The 17308-nt window shown below is 41.8% G+C and overlaps 1 protein-coding gene across 1 annotated transcript in view; it reads left to right on the top strand.

Annotated features, from left to right (window-relative positions):
• Nucleotides 1-3383: 3383 nt before the first annotated feature.
• Nucleotides 3384-17308, top strand: part of Eif3h (eukaryotic translation initiation factor 3 subunit H) — a 72757-nt gene continuing 58832 nt past the window's right edge. The window contains exons 1-2 of the mRNA XM_075961031.1: nt 3384-3549; nt 12816-12972. Coding sequence (XP_075817146.1) covers nt 3418-3549; nt 12816-12972 — 289 coding nt within the window. The 5' untranslated portion in view covers nt 3384-3417. The remainder of the gene's footprint in view (nt 3550-12815; nt 12973-17308) is intronic.

The following is a 17308-nucleotide window of genomic DNA, read 5'->3' on the forward strand; positions in this document are numbered from 1 at the left end:
GCCTGTCCTGGCATTCACTCTTGTAGAGCAGGCTGGCCTCAAACTCACAAAGATCCACCTGCCTCTGCCTCCTAAGTGCTGGGATTAAAGGCATGCAACACCACCGCCCTGCTCCCTTTTGCCTTCTTGAGGTGTCAGGGTTGTTGTGAGTCTGTCCAAGATGGAGAGTTGAGCCTGTGTGGCATCAGGAAGGTCCAGTCTCTGATGGATTGGACCTCAAACAGTTGTTCAAAGGCATATTTATTGATTGTCACACACAGTTTTTGGGGGGGGGGGTAAACAAACTCAAACTCCTTATGCCAAAGTCTTTGGTTCAATCTATATGTTTTTCTGAAGGAAAACATCACACCCAGCCACTTTAGTCTTTAGTGCATACAGTTTGCAGTACCCTATAATCCAAGAGCTCCAGGTATGCCAGAAGTCACGCCAAGGCTGTAAACGCCCTCAGAAAAACAAGTCTATAAATCATGGAAAACAATCACTGTTCTCCACCATGATTTCTTCCAGGTCAGAGTACTTCTAGGAGGCAGCTATTCATTCTACTGCTTACCCTAGTCAAAGTGAAGACAACTCTCCCTCCTAAAGTTTACCCTAGATACAGTGACTGCTAGATTCCTACAACACTGAGGGTTATTTAAACATTTTAAAGCACGTTTTTTGAGATATTGTCTCACTGTGTAGGCCATTCTGACCTGCCTGGAACTCATCAACCTGTTTTTGGTTCTTGAGTTGTATACTTCAAGTTTGCACAAGTGTACCTTATTCTGTTAGCATTTCAAATAATTATCTATGGCATTTTAACATATTTCTTTGTAAAGCTTCCTTCTCTTGGTGTCATAACCTATAACAGCTTGTTTAAGATAACTGACTTAAAATACATTTAATATACATTTTAACTATAATAAACAATTATTTATTTATTTGGTTTTTCTTCCAAGACAAGGTTTCTCTGTGGCTTTGGAGCCTGTCCTGGAACTAGCTCTGGTAAACCAGGCTGGCCTCGAACTTACAGAGATCCACCTGCCTCTGCCTCCCTAGTGCTGGGATTAAAGGCATGTGCCACCACCGCCTAGCTAAAAATATTACTTTAACCTTTAAAATGCTTTAGAAATCTCCAAAGATGAGAAAAGCCTAATTTTCCTTTCCAGGTTTTTAATTATCATGCTATTTTTTCCTTCATCAAGGTTCAAAATTATTTATTTTCTTTTTTTCTTAAGAGGGAACTTCTTTGATTATTCTTCTAAAATTAGTGACGGGGAGGGGAAATGAGGTTGAAGGAGGGAATTTGGGGAGAGACACTTAACAATGGGAGACATTTGAGGGGTGGTATGGAAGCTAGTGCAATGGAAACTTTCTAAAATAGAAGGCAATTCTAATGAAATTTCCAAATAATCAAGGAGACAGAGCCCTGATGTGGGAGTTCCCTCTGTGTGCTGTGATTACCATTAATAAATAAACAAACTGCTTTGGACTTAAAGCAAGGCAGAACTTAGGTAGACTGGACTGAATGCTGGGAGAAAGAAGGGTGGAGTCAGAGAGATGCCATGGAGCCACCAGAGTCAGACACGCTGAAACTTTGCCGGCAAGCCACTGCCACATGGCGATATATAGATTAATAGAAATGGGTTAAATTAATATAAGAGTTAGCCAATAAGAAGCTAGAGCTAATGGGCCAAACAGTGATTTTATTAACACAGTTTCCATGTGATTATTTCATGGTTGGGCAGCTGGGACCAACAAGGGGCTCTCTCCTCTAACAAATTGGCACCATTATGGCATGGTTGTTAGTCAAAAGGTTCCCATGAAACTTCCCAAACAACTTAGGCTGTTGCCAAGACAAAAGGTTGCTCGCCACATACAGACAGCAAGCCCAATTGCCACAGACAAACACCTACAAGACTCATTGAACACGGAGAAGTTGAGCTGGTGCCTCCATAGAATCTGTGATCCACCTTTGACACTTATCTGTGGAGGTTTTATCTCCGGTCCAGGATGAGGTCTATTTTGCTGATATTTCTTATAGACTTGAAAAAATGCCCTTTGAATCATTAGTAACATGTCCGGTGTCTGCTGTCAGCTTGATGTATAACGACCCCAAATAAAAGCAACAACAAAATCAACATGGTACAACATGGTTTACCATAATGTGACCATTTCATTATTTTTGAATACTGAGTGAAGGAATACTTACTGCGAAAATAAGGAATGGAAACAAAGTCACTTGAATGTAGAGGATTACCTAAAATGGCTTGGTACAATTGATGCAGTAGTTTCCAGACTTGGTATGTATTTCAGAATTGCATGTCACAGGTCGCTTGATTTGTAATGTATTCTGAATACTTACCATTACATCAAGTTCAACAGTACAACACTACATAAAAGAACTTTGGTATTTTATTCATGTAAATCTTTGATCCTGAAGACTGATCGAAGTGAACCATGGTTTACGTATTTTCTGTATGGTCTGAGTGGCTAGAGATGGCAATCTAAAACTTCCTAAGGCAAGCGACTCGATGCTACTTGTCACTAATTAACGGGTGATGTTGTCTCAAGTCTCCTTGACAGCTGGTGAGAGGATTGGAAATTAGAAGTCAAAGCATATTTTTTTTCTTTTTTCTTTTTCTTTCGAGAATGGGTTTAAGTGGGTTACTCTGTAGCTTTGGAGCCTGTCCTGGAACTAACTCTTGTTGACCAGGCTGGCCTCGAACTCACAGAGATCCTCCTGCCTCTGCCTTCCGAGCGTTGGGATTAAAGGTGTGTGCCACCACCACTCGGCTAAATAAAAGCATTTTTACTATGGAAACGATACAAAAATGCGAGCTCTATTATTATAGCCATCTGCCTAATGGCGAGTAAGTCCACACTGAAAAAGCGTAATTGGGCTGGAGAGATGGCTTGGCAGTTAAGAGTACTGTCTGCCCTTCCAGAGGTCCTGAGTTCAAGTCCCATCAACCACTTGGTAGCTCATAACCATCTTCTATAATGGGATCTGAAGCCTTCTAGACAGAGCACTCACTTTTTTTTTTTTTTTTTTTTTTTGATTTTCGAGACAGGGTTTCTCAGTAGCTTTTGGTTCCTGTCCTGGAACTAGCTCTTGTAGACCAGGCTGGCCTTGAACTCACAGGGATCCGCCTGCCTCTGCCTCCCGAGTGCTGGGATTAAAGGCGTGCGCCACCACCGCCCGGCCACTCACACGTATTTAAAAATAAATAAATAAATAAATAAAAGCGTCTTTAGATTTTAAGTAGTGAGTGGGTGATCACAGACTGGGAGACACCAGCCAGACACAACACTCCTGCACCGGGGTGAGGCGTGGCTCTCCTAGACCCCGCCCCTTAGCCCTCCATCGGCGTCACGAAATTCGTCATTCCGCTTCCGGCGCCTCACGCTTTCCTTTCTTCCTGTCTGGCTGGAAACATGGCGTCGCGCAAGGAAGGCACCGGGTCCACCGCCACCTCCTCCAGCTCGGCGGGCGGCGCGGTGGGGAAGGGTAAAAGCAAAGGCGGCTCCGGGGACTCAGCCGTGAAGCAGGTGCAAATCGACGGCCTGGTGAGTGCGGGTCTTGGCCGCAGGCCGATGCGAGATGAGGGACCCAGATCCCCGCCGGGCGTGCTTCCTGTCTCTTTCCCCGTGAGGATGCTGACCGCGCTCTCCTCTAGCACCCTTCTCCTTCATCCTCACTGTTGCTCGAAAGACACCGTAGCCTTCCCTGGTTTCCAGGGACAGAGCTGGGAGCTGATCAGAAGGACCGGAGTTGGGGCGTGAGACAGATTCGCCTGGTCTTGAGTTTAGGTGCTCAGGAAGAGGGCGAAAGGACCGGTTCCAGCAAAGTGGCAGTTGTCATAAGAAGGATGTAGGGCACTGGTTAGGGCTCTGGGGAGGGGAGAGCGGGGAAGGGAGACACCTTGACCTCCAGGAGAGACTTTTGACAAGTGCCTCCTCCGGAGATCTGCTACTCCGTTCCCGTGCTTTCAGCACGTCAGCTGGAATTGCTGGGCTGGGATAGACTTCTGGGCACTGTCAGTCCGAACCACAGGAAGCCGTGGAAAATAGCCTTACATCTGTTTTTGGGTAAGGGGCACCTGTGGAAGCTCGATAGAAGGAAAAGGATGGGACAGGAGATGAGAATCTGAATAATGTGGGTTTCTAAGCTTGAGGAGCATTGCTCCTGCAGCGTGTGCTGGCATACGGTTGTACTCCCAGCTCTGGCGAGGCACAGGCAGGCAGATCTCCACGAATGTGAGGCCACCTGGGGCTAAGGTACTCCCCCTCAAAAAAAAAAAAAATGAAAAAAGAAAAAGGCATTCACTCTGCGTTTTTCCAAAAGCACACTTTCCTCTCAAAGCAGTTTTCTAGGTATATCCATTAGCTAAGACACTTGTAGGAATTTTTAAGTTCGTGTAAAAATTGGGATTACAGCAGGCAGTGCAGTGTATTTTTTTTAATTTTTAGTTATTTACTTTTTAAAAAAGAAAACCGTCCTTTTTCATTATACATACCAACCCAAGTTCCCATTCCCTCCTCTCCTCCCATTCCCTCTACCTTCCCCCCACCGTCACCCCCATCCGCTCCTCAGAGAGGGTAAGGCACATTGCTTTGTGGAAGGTTCAAGGCCCTCCCTACTATATCTAGGCTGAGCATGGTATACATCCAAAGACAATAGGTTCCCAAAAAGCCAGTACATGCAGTAGGGATAAATCCTGGTGCCACTGCCAGTGGCCCCTCAGTCTGCCCCAGCCATGCAAGTGTCAACCACATTCAGAGGGACTAGTTTGGTTCCATGCTTGTTCCTTCCCAGTCCGGCTGGAGTTGGTGAGCTCCCATTAGCTCAGGTAGACTGTGTCAGTGGGTGTCCCCATCAGGCAGTGCAGTGTTTAAGTGGAAGTCATTCATAATTTCAACTCAGAATACCCCGATGTTTAAGGGCTTGGTCTTCTCAGTTCTGCCATCTGCCAGCTCTGTGGCCCTGAGAAAGTTAGCCTTCATCAGCCTCACTTACCTCACAGGTGGGAGTGAGAAGTCGGTATGTATCAGTGTGTTGTTTGGATTATGTGGAAACCCTTGATGTGGCGACCTGTTGTGAGCTTGTGAAACTGAGCCGCGGTTATTGCTGGCTGGAATGGAAGATCTGTGGAGTTTGAAAGCTGTAGGGAATAGCTTTGAACAGCTTAGTCACATCATTTAAATGTCACTTGAAAAAGCAGTGCTATCCCTTTTGCTTAGCTGACACTTTCAACTTCCGTTGGCTTTTTTGAAGCAGGTGCCTTCAGGAATAAAACTTCTTTTTTGTTTATTCTTGTTTTTCAAGACAGGGTTTCTCTGTAGCTTTGGAGCTTGTCCTGACCTTGAACTCACAGAGATCCACCCGCTTCTGCCTCCCGATTGGTGAGATTAAAGGCATGAACCCATTTTCAAAGATTGCAGATTAGTTGGTGGGTGGACTTGTTGAAGTACCAGTTAAACACTCAGAAAATGTTCTGGATACTCGGAAAGTGTTTTAAGTCTTACGAGTTTATGTTTTACTGCATTTACGTATGCTTTGAAAGTACTCTAAATTACTTGGTTTCTAGAGGTGTAGAGGCAAAAAGTAGGTCTTATAAATCCTGGTGGATCTAATTACAAATATTTTAGGACTTGGGCTGGGAATGGAGATGCACACCTGTAATCCTAGCTCTTGGGAAGGTGCAGCAGGGTGCTGGGGAGTTGTCTGTCAGTCTGTCTGGGCTGCGTAGTGAGACTGTCAACCAAGAGAGGGTAAAGTATGCTTTTTAGGGCAGCCTTGAAACTGCCGAGCTGCAACAGTGTCAGGGTACCTTAAGAAAGTTAAAGGAATGTAGTCGCTTCAGGCGGAGACAGACAAGCCGGCAGTGGGCCTAGGAAAGAGATACTTGCTTTGGATTTCTGTCTTCACGGCCACTGTTTTATCCATAAACTGATTCATGCTCTTCACAAGAGACTGGATTAAAAGTTTATAATTTGCTCTGAAGATAGACTTTTCAGTGACAAAGTACTCATGTCTTCAATCAAAAGGACCTTTTTTTTTTATCAGGTTTCTAGGCAGATCGTATTGGGGATTATGAGTGACCCCAAATGAGTCATAAAAAGGGACAGTCAGGTTGTTAAGGGCCTTTACTTGCTGAGCCATCATGCTGGCCCTTAGTTCAAATCTTGATACCCCTTTAATGATATCTTAATTTTTTCTCATTCATTTAAAGTTCAGATAGTGTCTCCCTACATTAGATGTTGTCAGTGAATTCAGGGTCCATCAAGGTGTTGCTTCTTGTGTTCAGGTTTCTTTTCTGTTCGTTCCACACTTTGTCCAAGGTATGTGGCCAGTTAGTTCTTCCCTGACTAGGTCCTGCAGTTTGTCTTCCTTTTGTCTATGGCGTTCCTCTTTGCCTCCTTTCATGTACAGTGTTGCCAAATGTGACTAAATAGAGCTATGGGTTTAATCCCTAGTTTAATTTGAATCTGTATACTTCAGATATGCTCTGTTCTGATTCATTTAGTAAAAATCATGGGTTACCTGTCTTTTTGTTTGTTTATTTATTGAGAATTGGTTGCTCTGTGTAGTTTTGACTATCCTGGGACTAACTAATATAGACCAGGATGGCCTTGAACTCAGAAAGATCCTCTTCCCTCTGCCACCCCTCCACATCCACTATGGATTACCTGTCTTTAGTGACGTTCAGCTCTGCCAGTTGCTGCTTCTGTTGGTGAGCAAAGTAGACACTCCAGTCCCGCTACCATGACTTTACTTAGCCATGCATAGGCATGGGTGAATTCAGATATTAATTTCATACTGATTATGCTTGCTTCTGGCATATCACTAGTGGCTACAACCACTTAATATTATCCTTAGGAATATAAACTGATTATATTGAAGGATAGTTCATGAGACTGACTTGACTTATTTCAAATAGATTCCTTTTTTTTTTTTGGTTTTTTGAGACAGGGTTTCTCTCTAGCTTTGGAGCCTGTCCTGGAACTAGCTCTTGTTTACCAGGCTGGCCTCGAATTCACAGAGATCTGCCTGCCTCTGCCTCCTGAGTGCTGGGATTAAAGGTGTGCGCCTCCACCACCCGTCATTCAAATATATTTGGCCAAGCATAAATTGTTAGAAGGCAAGTTGACCATGTCCATTCAGCAAAGTGGTGAAGGCGGGTTTTGCTCTAGGCTTTTGACCAGGACTACAGTATCAGGCATTCCATTTGTGCCCATGGAGCAGGTCCATGGTTTGTCTGTAGGTTGATGCAGCATGTGGATGCAGCTGGATAAGATCTTTGTTGTCTTTTCTTCCGCCAGCAGCTTGTCCACTTCATATTTTAAAACTAGGCCTCTGAGGCGAACCTGGGACTTGCTGATAAAGTTATGCTGACTGACTGGCCCGAGTTACAGGAATCCAGCATGGTTTTCCTCCCTAGGCCTAGGATGTCAGACGCCAACCCCAAGCTTGGCTTTTTAGGTGAGGCCCGAGGAATTCAGGCCCTCTAGAGCTTTGTATGGCAAAGCACTTTACCAAATAAGCTATCCCCGGCTCCTATTCCAAGTGTAGTATACACATGCTCCTTAACAATGGCCTTACCTCCCCATAAACCTACAGTAAATTGAGAATATTGTAAGTAGGATTGTGTTTTAGCTGAGAGTGGCGGCTTTCCAGATGACACATCTGTAACCCCAGCATTTGGGGTACGGGTAGAAGGATCAGGAGTTCAGTCATTTTCAGTTACATAGCAGTTTTCGACCAGATGAGATTCCACTGCTCGTTTGCTTCCTGACTGCCCAGACCCGAATAATCACACAGAAACTATATTAATTACAGCACTGCATAGTGAATAGCTTAGGCATATTTCTGGCTAACTCTTATATCTTAAATTAACCCATTTCTATTAATTCGTATCGCCACAGACTGTGGCCTACCCAGTAAGTTTCCTGCCTGTCCTTCTCCTTTGATAGCTACATGGCATCTCTTTGACTCTCTGGCAATTGGGATAGTCACCAATCTGATCACAGGAGAGTGCTAGGTCAGGCTGTGCATCCATTATTGCTAGGGGTTATCTTTGTAGATTTGTAGGGGTTTTTCTTGCATCAGATTTCTACCTGACCCCGAAATGCACCCCCCTTTCCAGTCTTCTCTTTCAGAACTCTCCTCTTCCATTCACCCCCAACCCGATCCCTCAAGTTCCCATCCCCTCCCGCCCCTAGTCCACCAAGGAGATCTTTTTCTATTTCTCCTTCCCAGGGAGATCCATGCATTTCCCTTTTGGGCCCTCCGTGTTACCTAGTCTTCTGGGTCTGTGGATTGTAGCATGTTTATCCTTTGCAGCCAATATCCACTTATTTACCCATCCTGTTAATGCTTTAAATTTAAGCATTTCTGATTGTTATTGTAATAACTTACTTGGCTATTATAGATTAGTATTTATGGTCCCCCATATATATGTCTTAAACTTTTTTGTTTATTTGTTCTGGAGACAGGATCCTTTTATGGAGTTCTGGTGCTCTAGAACTGGCTATGTAGACCAGGCTGGTTTCAAACTTAGAAAAATCCATCTACCTCTGCCTTCTAAGTGCTGGGATTAAAGGCATGTACCATCACTGCCCGGCTTGTTTTAAACTTTTTTATTGAAAAATATTTTTATTCAATTCATTTGATTATGTTTTTGTGTCCCACAATCCCCAGATCTTTGCCACCTCTCTACCAACTCCACTTTTTCTTTCTCTGAAAGAAAACAAACAAAATCCAATAAAACCAGTAAACCAAAAAAAAAGGAGCGAGAGAAACTCCAACAAAACAAAAATGGAAACCAAAATAAACAACAAAAGACCAGTAAGACAGAAAAAGTCCAAATAAAGCAAAATGAAACCGAAAGCTACCAGAATACCATTGAGTTACTTTTGTGTTAGCCAGTCATTCCTCAAAACTGGCCCTGCAGTAAAGTGCAGAGTGTGACCAAGGTGGGGAAAACCGATTCTTTTTCTTTGCCAGCGTGTGTCAAGTTCTTGGTTAGGGTAAAAGTCCATGTACACTAACCGGTGCAGGCCTTGTGTGTGCTGTGTCAGTCTCTGAGTTCATATGTGTAGCATCCTGTTGTGTGGAAGACCCTGTTCCTTGGAGCCATCCATCACTTCTGGCTCTAAAAATGTTTCTGCTTCCTCTTCTGTATAGATAGATTCCTGAACCTTGAGGGTTCCCTGTTCTCTTGAGAATACTATGTGTTTTTTTTTTTGAGAATATTACCTTAAGTTAAATCAGTTGCTGCCTTTAGACTTTGAATCAAAGTTAGGTTGCGTTTGTTTTGTTTTCCTTTTTAAAGCCAGGCATGTTGAACCATCCTCTTATGTTCCTTAGAGATTAGGCAGTAGCCTGGTTTGCTATTTCACAGTGTGCATTAGTGATCTAGGAACGTTCCTTGTACGGTTGTCTGAGCAGACACGGCATCCTTTAGTATTTTGCTGGTAGGATTCCTTGCCTTGCTTTATGTCCCGCTGTAAGAGGGCACTGCTCATTTGTCCGAGAAGACAGTTTATAGCAGACTGAGCATTGCACTCATTTCTAGGATCCTGTCAGCACTGGTTCTGGAGGCCTGGGGTTGCTCAGAACCCTGAGGCTACTGGACTGCAGGATGCAGTCTGCTTTTAAGAAGGGATCTCTGTGCTTCTCTTTCCTTTTGCTTCCTACTGTAATGTTCTTCCGGGTTGAGCTGGGCTCTTTATTGGGGTGGTATTTTTGCTTTTATAAATAAAATATTCACGTTCACATGAAGAAAATATTCAAAAATAAAAAGATTTTTGGAGTTTGCATGACATTAAGTAAGGCAAGGAATTCTCACTGTCTTCACTTTTTAGAAACATTGAGAAGTCTTAGAAGAAAGAAAGCTCATGGCATTATAATCTTTTGCGGAGTTAAACCAACAAAATAAAGACAAAGGAAAGCCGGATCATATTCATTAAAAGATAGAATAGGATTGAAGAGATGGCTTCAGTACTAAAAGACAGAATAGGATTGGAGAGATGGCTTCAGTACTAAAAGATAGAATAGGATTGGAGAGATGGCTTCAGTACTAAAAGAATAGGATTGGAGAGATGGCTTCAGTACTAAAAGACAGAATAGGATTGGAGAGATGGCTTTAGTACCAAGGGCACTTACTTCTTTTGTAGAGGACCCAAATTTGGTTTCCAGAACCCATGTCAGGTGGCTCTCAACCACTTGTAAGTCCCACTATAGAGTACCCAGTAACTTCTGGCTTTTACAGGCTGTTCATACTCAGGAGCAGATATCTACACTTAGACACATATAGCTACACTAATTTAAATAATAACTAAAATAAATTAAGTTTTAAGGTGTTAGAGTCAAGTAGGATGATATAGTCTAGTCACCTGGAGAATCTAAATGCAAAACATCCCAAACAGTATACACACCCAGCTCAGACTCTGAATTCAGAGAGTATGATTGGGTGCAAGAATATTTTAGGGCTCCCTAGATGCCTCTTTATATGTAAATAGGGGCATTTATTTATGCTGAAAACATCTGTTAGATCATTTGTTAAACGGAGAGCAAGTGATGTAAGGTTCTGGAGTATGTGGGCTCAATATCAAAATATATTATGGGAATATGTTTTTGTTTTGGAGAACTAGTAAACCTTCCACACATCTGCTTTTGAAAGTAAGGACAGGTAACCTGACTTTACTAAACAGGACTAATTAAGTATATCAGCACTGTTTTGTGGGAAGAGCCATGGTGGGTGGTGGGAAAGAAAGTAAATAGTTGAGCATGGACAGGTGAGGATTTTTATGGGTGGGTATTCCTAATTTGCAACTCATGAGACTGATGTGTAAAAGATTCAAAGCTGTGTTGCATTCTTGGAGTGACTGGCACTTGTTTCAGCGACCAGGGCTTTAATTTGATCATCATCACCATTCTTTCACAGACAGTTGCTGCCTGATCTTGTATGTTGTGCTGTGTGCATGAACCCCTTAGTGTGTAGTCATAGTTACAGCGACACCATCTAGAGATGCTGACTCTGTATCATGATGGTCTAGCCTGTTATAAGCATGTTTAGCACACCTTCACTTTCTGAGTTATTGCAGAGTAACTTAAAAGTACCAAGGTTTACATGAATATGCTCATTTCATGTTAGCTTAACCATTTCCTTGGAGAAGACAGGAAAATAGTACAACTGGCTTTGTAAAAAGATGGATGTAGGGATTGAATTAAGTCATTTATTGCTTGTAAGACGTTGAGCAGAGGATTTAGTGTATCATGAGTGATTGGTAATTTTTTTATGCATTCCTTAAACTACATTTGGAGTATCTTTCAGTCCTAGCTGTCCTGGAACTAGCTCTTACAGACCAGGCTAGTCTCGAGCTCACAGAGACCTGCCTGCCTCTGCCTCCTGAGTACCAGGATTAGAGGTGTGAGTCACCACTGCCCGGCTCTTTTTTTGTTTTTTCAGATAAATAATTAGAGGGGCTAGAGAGGCCAGCTGTTAAAAGGGCTTATTGCTCTGTTTGTATGCCTTGAAAGGGTGTCAGGGACTATAGTTACAGAGTTGTGAGCTGCCGTGTGGGTGCTAGGAATTGAACCCAGGTCCTCTGAAAGAGCAGTCAGCACTCTTAACCTCTGAGCCATCTATCGCTCCAGCCTCCAGTTTAATATTCTTATGGCTTAGGTACGAAGCTGAATTGTGACCAGATGGGCTTTGGGAAGTGGCTGGGTCATGAGGGTTCTGACTTAGTTAATCCTGTGTTGGAGTCATCCTTTATGGTAGTGTTGGGAAGAAGTGGAAACTTGTGTTATGGGGCTTGGCTTGCGGAGTTAGTATCTGGGGGTCTGCTTAGAGGGACTACAGTTGTCCCTGTTCCTTTCCTGTCTCTATTTGTTGCCATGGAGACATTAGCTCAGACAGCTCCACTATACTGTCTACCATAATGTTCTACCTCACCCTCCAAAACATGGGCTAGAACCCCTGACACTGAGTTCGGATAAACTCTCCTTCCTACAAATTGTTAGTCAGGCTGCTCCAGCAGCACAGCTAACATTGTGGGCGGGTATATGACTTTACATTGCTGGGGCAAACACCAGAGAAAAAACACCTTAAAGGAGGAAATTTAACTTTGGTTTTTGGTTTCAAATGGTTCAGTTTGTGGTTGCATGCCCCGTGTGTTTGAGTAGACACCATCATGGTGGCAGAAGTGGATGAAAGAGGAGATGGGGAGGCACTGAAGGGTAGGGATTTGGGCCCGGGTATGAATTTCAGAGCCGTGCCTCTAGGAACGATATCCTCCAATTAGGTCCAACCTTCTAGCGTTTCCAGAACCTCCAGAAATACTGTCACCAGCTGAGGCACAACACTAAACACAGGAGTTTGGGGCCATGTGTATTCCTATGATAGCAGTAGGGGAGTGGAAAGACCATACGATTTCAAAGGATGAATGAAGGTGCTTAGGTTTGAGAACGATGTGGTTTGACTAATTTTTGTGTGCTTTATTTCAGTAGGTTGAAATGGTGAGACCATACATTTATTACGTTGGTGGAGTCTTTCTTGATGAGTTTATTTTAGCCAGTCTTGAATGCTGTAGATAATTTACCCTTAAATTTGAAATTTTATTTATTGAAATGAACACAAGTAATTTCCAGGCTTATCTTTCCACCTAAAGTTAAAGGAAATGGTTTGTGAGACAAAATTTGTTGAGTCCTAATATGTAGTTTTATGGTTGTGGAAACTCACTGGTAGAGTTTTTTTTTTCCTCTTAGAAATAAGTAAAATATAAACTAGTATGTCTTTAAAGTTCTCTTTTGTATTTTTTTTCAGGTAATATTAAAGATAATCAAACATTATCAAGAAGAAGGACAAGGAACTGAGGTAGTTCAGGGAGTGCTCCTGGGTCTGGTTGTAGAAGATCGACTAGAGATTACCAACTGCTTCCCATTCCCCCAGCACACAGAAGATGATGCTGAGTTTGATGAAGGTAAGGGTCTGGACTGGCGTCAAGTTTGTCTTTACAAGATATACAAGTAATGTTGACAAATTTTCCAGTTAACTTTTGATTATATGCTATCAGAGTTTTATTGGGTTAGCCTAAATCTCAACTTGACTTTTGAGTTTCTTGGAAACATTGCATGTTCTGTGCAGTGAGAATTTGTGTAATAAGGTTTATGACTTTGTCCTGTTTGGCAGCCATTGTCTTCTGCTTTGAAGGGTTTAAGAAGAGGTAAGTTTCAAAAAAGACAAAGAAAGAGATACGTATCGATAGCTGCTTTATAAGAAGATCATCCTTCTAGTTAAAAGATCATACCAGACACAAACGCAACATCTTTAAAGATTTTTCTTTTAAAATCTAGTTGAATTTTCACTTTTTTTGAACTCTTAGGACATAATTTATATATAATTTTTAAAAATTAGAAATGTTTGCTTATAGTATATGATCTATTTTATTACCATAACTTTTTTTTTTTTAATTTGTACCATAGGTATGTGAACTACATGAATATTGTCAGTAGATCTCTGAAATTTCTCATAAAAGTAACACTATTGCTGGGTGATGGTGGCGCATTGCCTTTAACCCCAGTACTCAGGAGGCAGAGGCAGGTGGATCTCTGTGAATTTGAGGCTAGCCTGGTTTACAGAGCAAGTTCAGGACAGCCAGAGCTACACAGAGAAACACTGTCTCAAAAATTGGGAAAAAACCCCTTAAAACCCAAAAGTGATACTATTAATGTTTCTTTTTTTTTAAATATTTATTTATTTATTATATATACAATATTCTGTCTGCGTGTATGTCTACAGGCCAGAAGAGGGCACCAGACCTCATTACAGATGGTTGTGAGCCACCATGTGGTTGCTGGGAACTGAACTCAGGACCTTTGGAAGAGCAGTCAATGCTCTTAACCACTGAGCCATCTCTCCAGCCCCCCTATTAATGTTTCTTTTTTAAAAAATTATTTATTTTTACTTTATATTGATTGGTGTTTTTGCTTTCATATATGTCTGTGTGAGCATGTTGGATCCTCTGGAACTGGAGTCACAGACAGTTATGAGCTGCCATGTGGGTGCTGAAATTGATCCTAGGTCCTCTGGAAGAATAGTCAGTGCTCTTAACCTCTGAGACATCGTTCCAGCTCTCTATTAATGTTTCTGTTACTCTCACCCCTGACAACCACTGCTGTGAATTGCTTTCAATTTGACTGCCTTTTAGACATCTGGCAGGCTTTGAGGCAATGTTTTCAAGTTTCATCCATGTTGTAGCATATAACAGGATTTCTTAAGACTTTTTGTTTAAAAGATCTTGTGTGTGTGTGTGTGTGTGTGTGTGTGTGTGTGTGTGTGACCTACTGGGTCCAGTTAAAGCCACCAGCTGGAAAGTTGATGGATCTTGTTGCCTTGATGTTCAGGTAACGATAGCATCAGTAATCTCCTAAGCACAGTGCCAGTATCAGGTCAAGAAGACAGCATGTCACAGACTCATCTTCATGCTCTTAAATTCTTTCTGCCTCCTCTTAGATGATATTTTCTCAACCTTGCGTATGTGTAGGGGGTTTGATTTAGATATTCATTTAGGGCTGAACCCTGAGTTTCCCTTTCTTAATACTTTACCAGTTATGACCCTCTGTGTCGCTGCCCACAGCAGAAAGAAACTTTTTTTTGGCCAAGACTGAGAGTAACACCAATCCATGAGTATAGACATTAATATTTAGAAGACAGTTTGACAACATGTCCATGTAGCAAAAGTAGTAGGCTCCCACCTATAGCTTGGGCTTTTGACCAGGTTTGTAGAACTAGCCATGAATTCCCTTTGGAGCATCCCTCAGATCTAGTAATAAAGTTGTTTCTCCCATAGCTTTCATGCCAATGTTGCACGAGCAGGCACACTTTGTCTGGCAGGTTGATATTGTAGAATTTGGAGTCCAGCCGTGGGTATTGATATGTTTTTTTCTCAGTGGTGTGCATGGTAACTTACTGATGAACAATGATGCTGAACCTCTTTTCATGTCTGTCCATCCTTGTTTTCTATTAGGGATTGTTTCTAGGACCTCACCTTAAATATAAAATTTCTTATATGCTTATTTCCTTTTATGTCAAACAGTATAGTATTTACGTGCCACCTGTGAACATCCTTCCTTATGCTGGAAATCTTCACTTTACGCATTTGCCTAATATGTGAGTAGTTGTTAACAGTATATTATTAATAGCTGAGAGAACAATAAAGGGAAAATGTCTGTAAAAGTTCAATACAGACACAAATTCTTTCCTACATACTTTTGATCTGAAATTGGTTGAATCCCTCCCTAGTCATGGGTCCTGTGAATATGGGGGGCCTGTTCCACTTGATGGTTTGAATAGCTTTTGGAGAAAAGATTATTCAAGTCCTTTTCCCATACAGTTGTGTAGACAAAAGCTGCTTGTTTGTTCCAGGCTGCCCAGACCACAAAATAATCACACAGAAACTGTTTGCAATACTGTTTGGCCAATAGCTTCAGCGTATTTCTGGCTTACTTTTAAACTTTAACCCATTTCTATTAATTTGTGTATTGCCACATGGTTGTGGCTTACCAGCAAGGTCTGTCTGCAGCAGGGCTACATGGTTTCTCCCTGACCCCGCCTTCTTTCTCTCAGCATTCAGCTTAGTTTTCCTGCCTAGCTCTATTCTGCCAAGCCACTGGCCGAAACATTAACCAATACAAGCAACACATATACAGAAGGACGTCCCACACCACAATTGGATTTTTTTCTTAACAATTTGCAATTTTTTGTAGTTATTAACTCTTCTCTAGATAATCATTTGCAAAATATATTCTCTTCTGTGGGCTGCCTTTTCATTCTCTTGATTCCCCCCCCCCCCATCTTTGGTCTGTCGTTGTAAAGTCTGTTGTAATCTTGTTTTACTTTTGTTACCTGTGTATTTAGTTATATTGAAGAAACCTGACAAATTTATTATGAAACTTTTTTCCTGTTTCTTCTAGGAGTTTTATAGTTAAATAATAAAGTGAGTTATTTTACAGTTTAGAGTTAGCTTTTATGTATGTAAAGTAAGGATCTAGATTTCTGAGCTTTAGTTTTTTGGGACAGGGTTTCACTGTAGCTTTGGAGCCTGTCCTGGAACTAACTCTTATAGACCAGGCTGGCCTTGAACTCCCAGAGATCTGCCTGCCTCGGCCTCCCGAGTGCTGGGATCAAAGGTGTGCACCACTAGCTTTAGAGAAGAGATACTTTTCCCGTAAGTGGTCCTGGCATCATTGTGTCTAATTTGACCATATATAATGCTAGGGGTTGACTTTCTTTTCTATTCGTCTGGTTCAAATGTCTGTCCTCTTTTAATCCCACCGAATGAGAGTAAAGATCATCCCTCAAATTCTTTGGTCAAATTATGCAAGCTTTATTTTCTGTTAGACAGGGCTATCTCCCTAAAGCAGAGTTTGAGGAAATAGCTTTGAACATATGAGACAGTGGGGTTTGTATAGTTTAAAAAACAGCATGAGTGAGGGTTTTCAGGTGTTTGGGGATTTCCAGAGGTTTTTTGATTTCATAGGAACTTTGCTGAACATTGCAAAATATTGGTTAGCGTATAGGGCGTGGGACATGTCAAATTCCAGAAAAGACCTGGTTAAGACATGATCAAATCCAAGTTTTATAGATAATAGGAATGGATTTATTTTGACTTTGTAATAGATGGCTTCTAATCTTAAAATGAAGTCAGGCTGTTCCATCAATACAAGAACATGCCTTAGGTTTCTTAGCTTTGTGATGTCCTTTTTGTTTCGGTTGGTTTTTGGGATAGTGTAGTTCTTAGCTGTCATGGAGTCCTTTGGACCGGGTATCCTGAAACTCACAGAGATCATCATACCTCTCTGCCCTCCTTATGCTGGGATTAAAGGCGTGCGATATTCAATTTTGTATTCAGAAAGTGTGAGATTTTTAGTTTTGTTTTTCTCTTTTGAGGCTATGCTGCTATTTAGCTTTGTTGGAAATTCTGTGCATATTTACACTTTTTTAAAAAAAAAAGAAACGTATTTATTCATCTATTTTATGTTTACTAGTGCTCTGTCTAGTATGTTTGCAAGCCAGAAGAGGGTATCATCAGATCCTCTTATAGATGGCTGTGAGCCACCATATGGCTGTTGGGAATTGAACTCAGGACATCTAGAAGAGCAGCCAGTGCTCTTAACTGCTGAGTCAACTCTCCAGCCTGCATTATTTGACTTATTAAAATATTAGAATTTTGATAGTGATTACATTGAATATGTAAGTCAATGTAGGTAGTGGTAAGTCTTTTGTCTCCTTGGTTAAGCTTATTTCTAAGAATTGTA

The sequence above is a fragment of the Microtus pennsylvanicus genome, chromosome 2 (genome assembly GCF_037038515.1).
Source record: "Microtus pennsylvanicus isolate mMicPen1 chromosome 2, mMicPen1.hap1, whole genome shotgun sequence".
NCBI lineage: Eukaryota > Metazoa > Chordata > Mammalia > Rodentia > Cricetidae > Microtus > Microtus pennsylvanicus.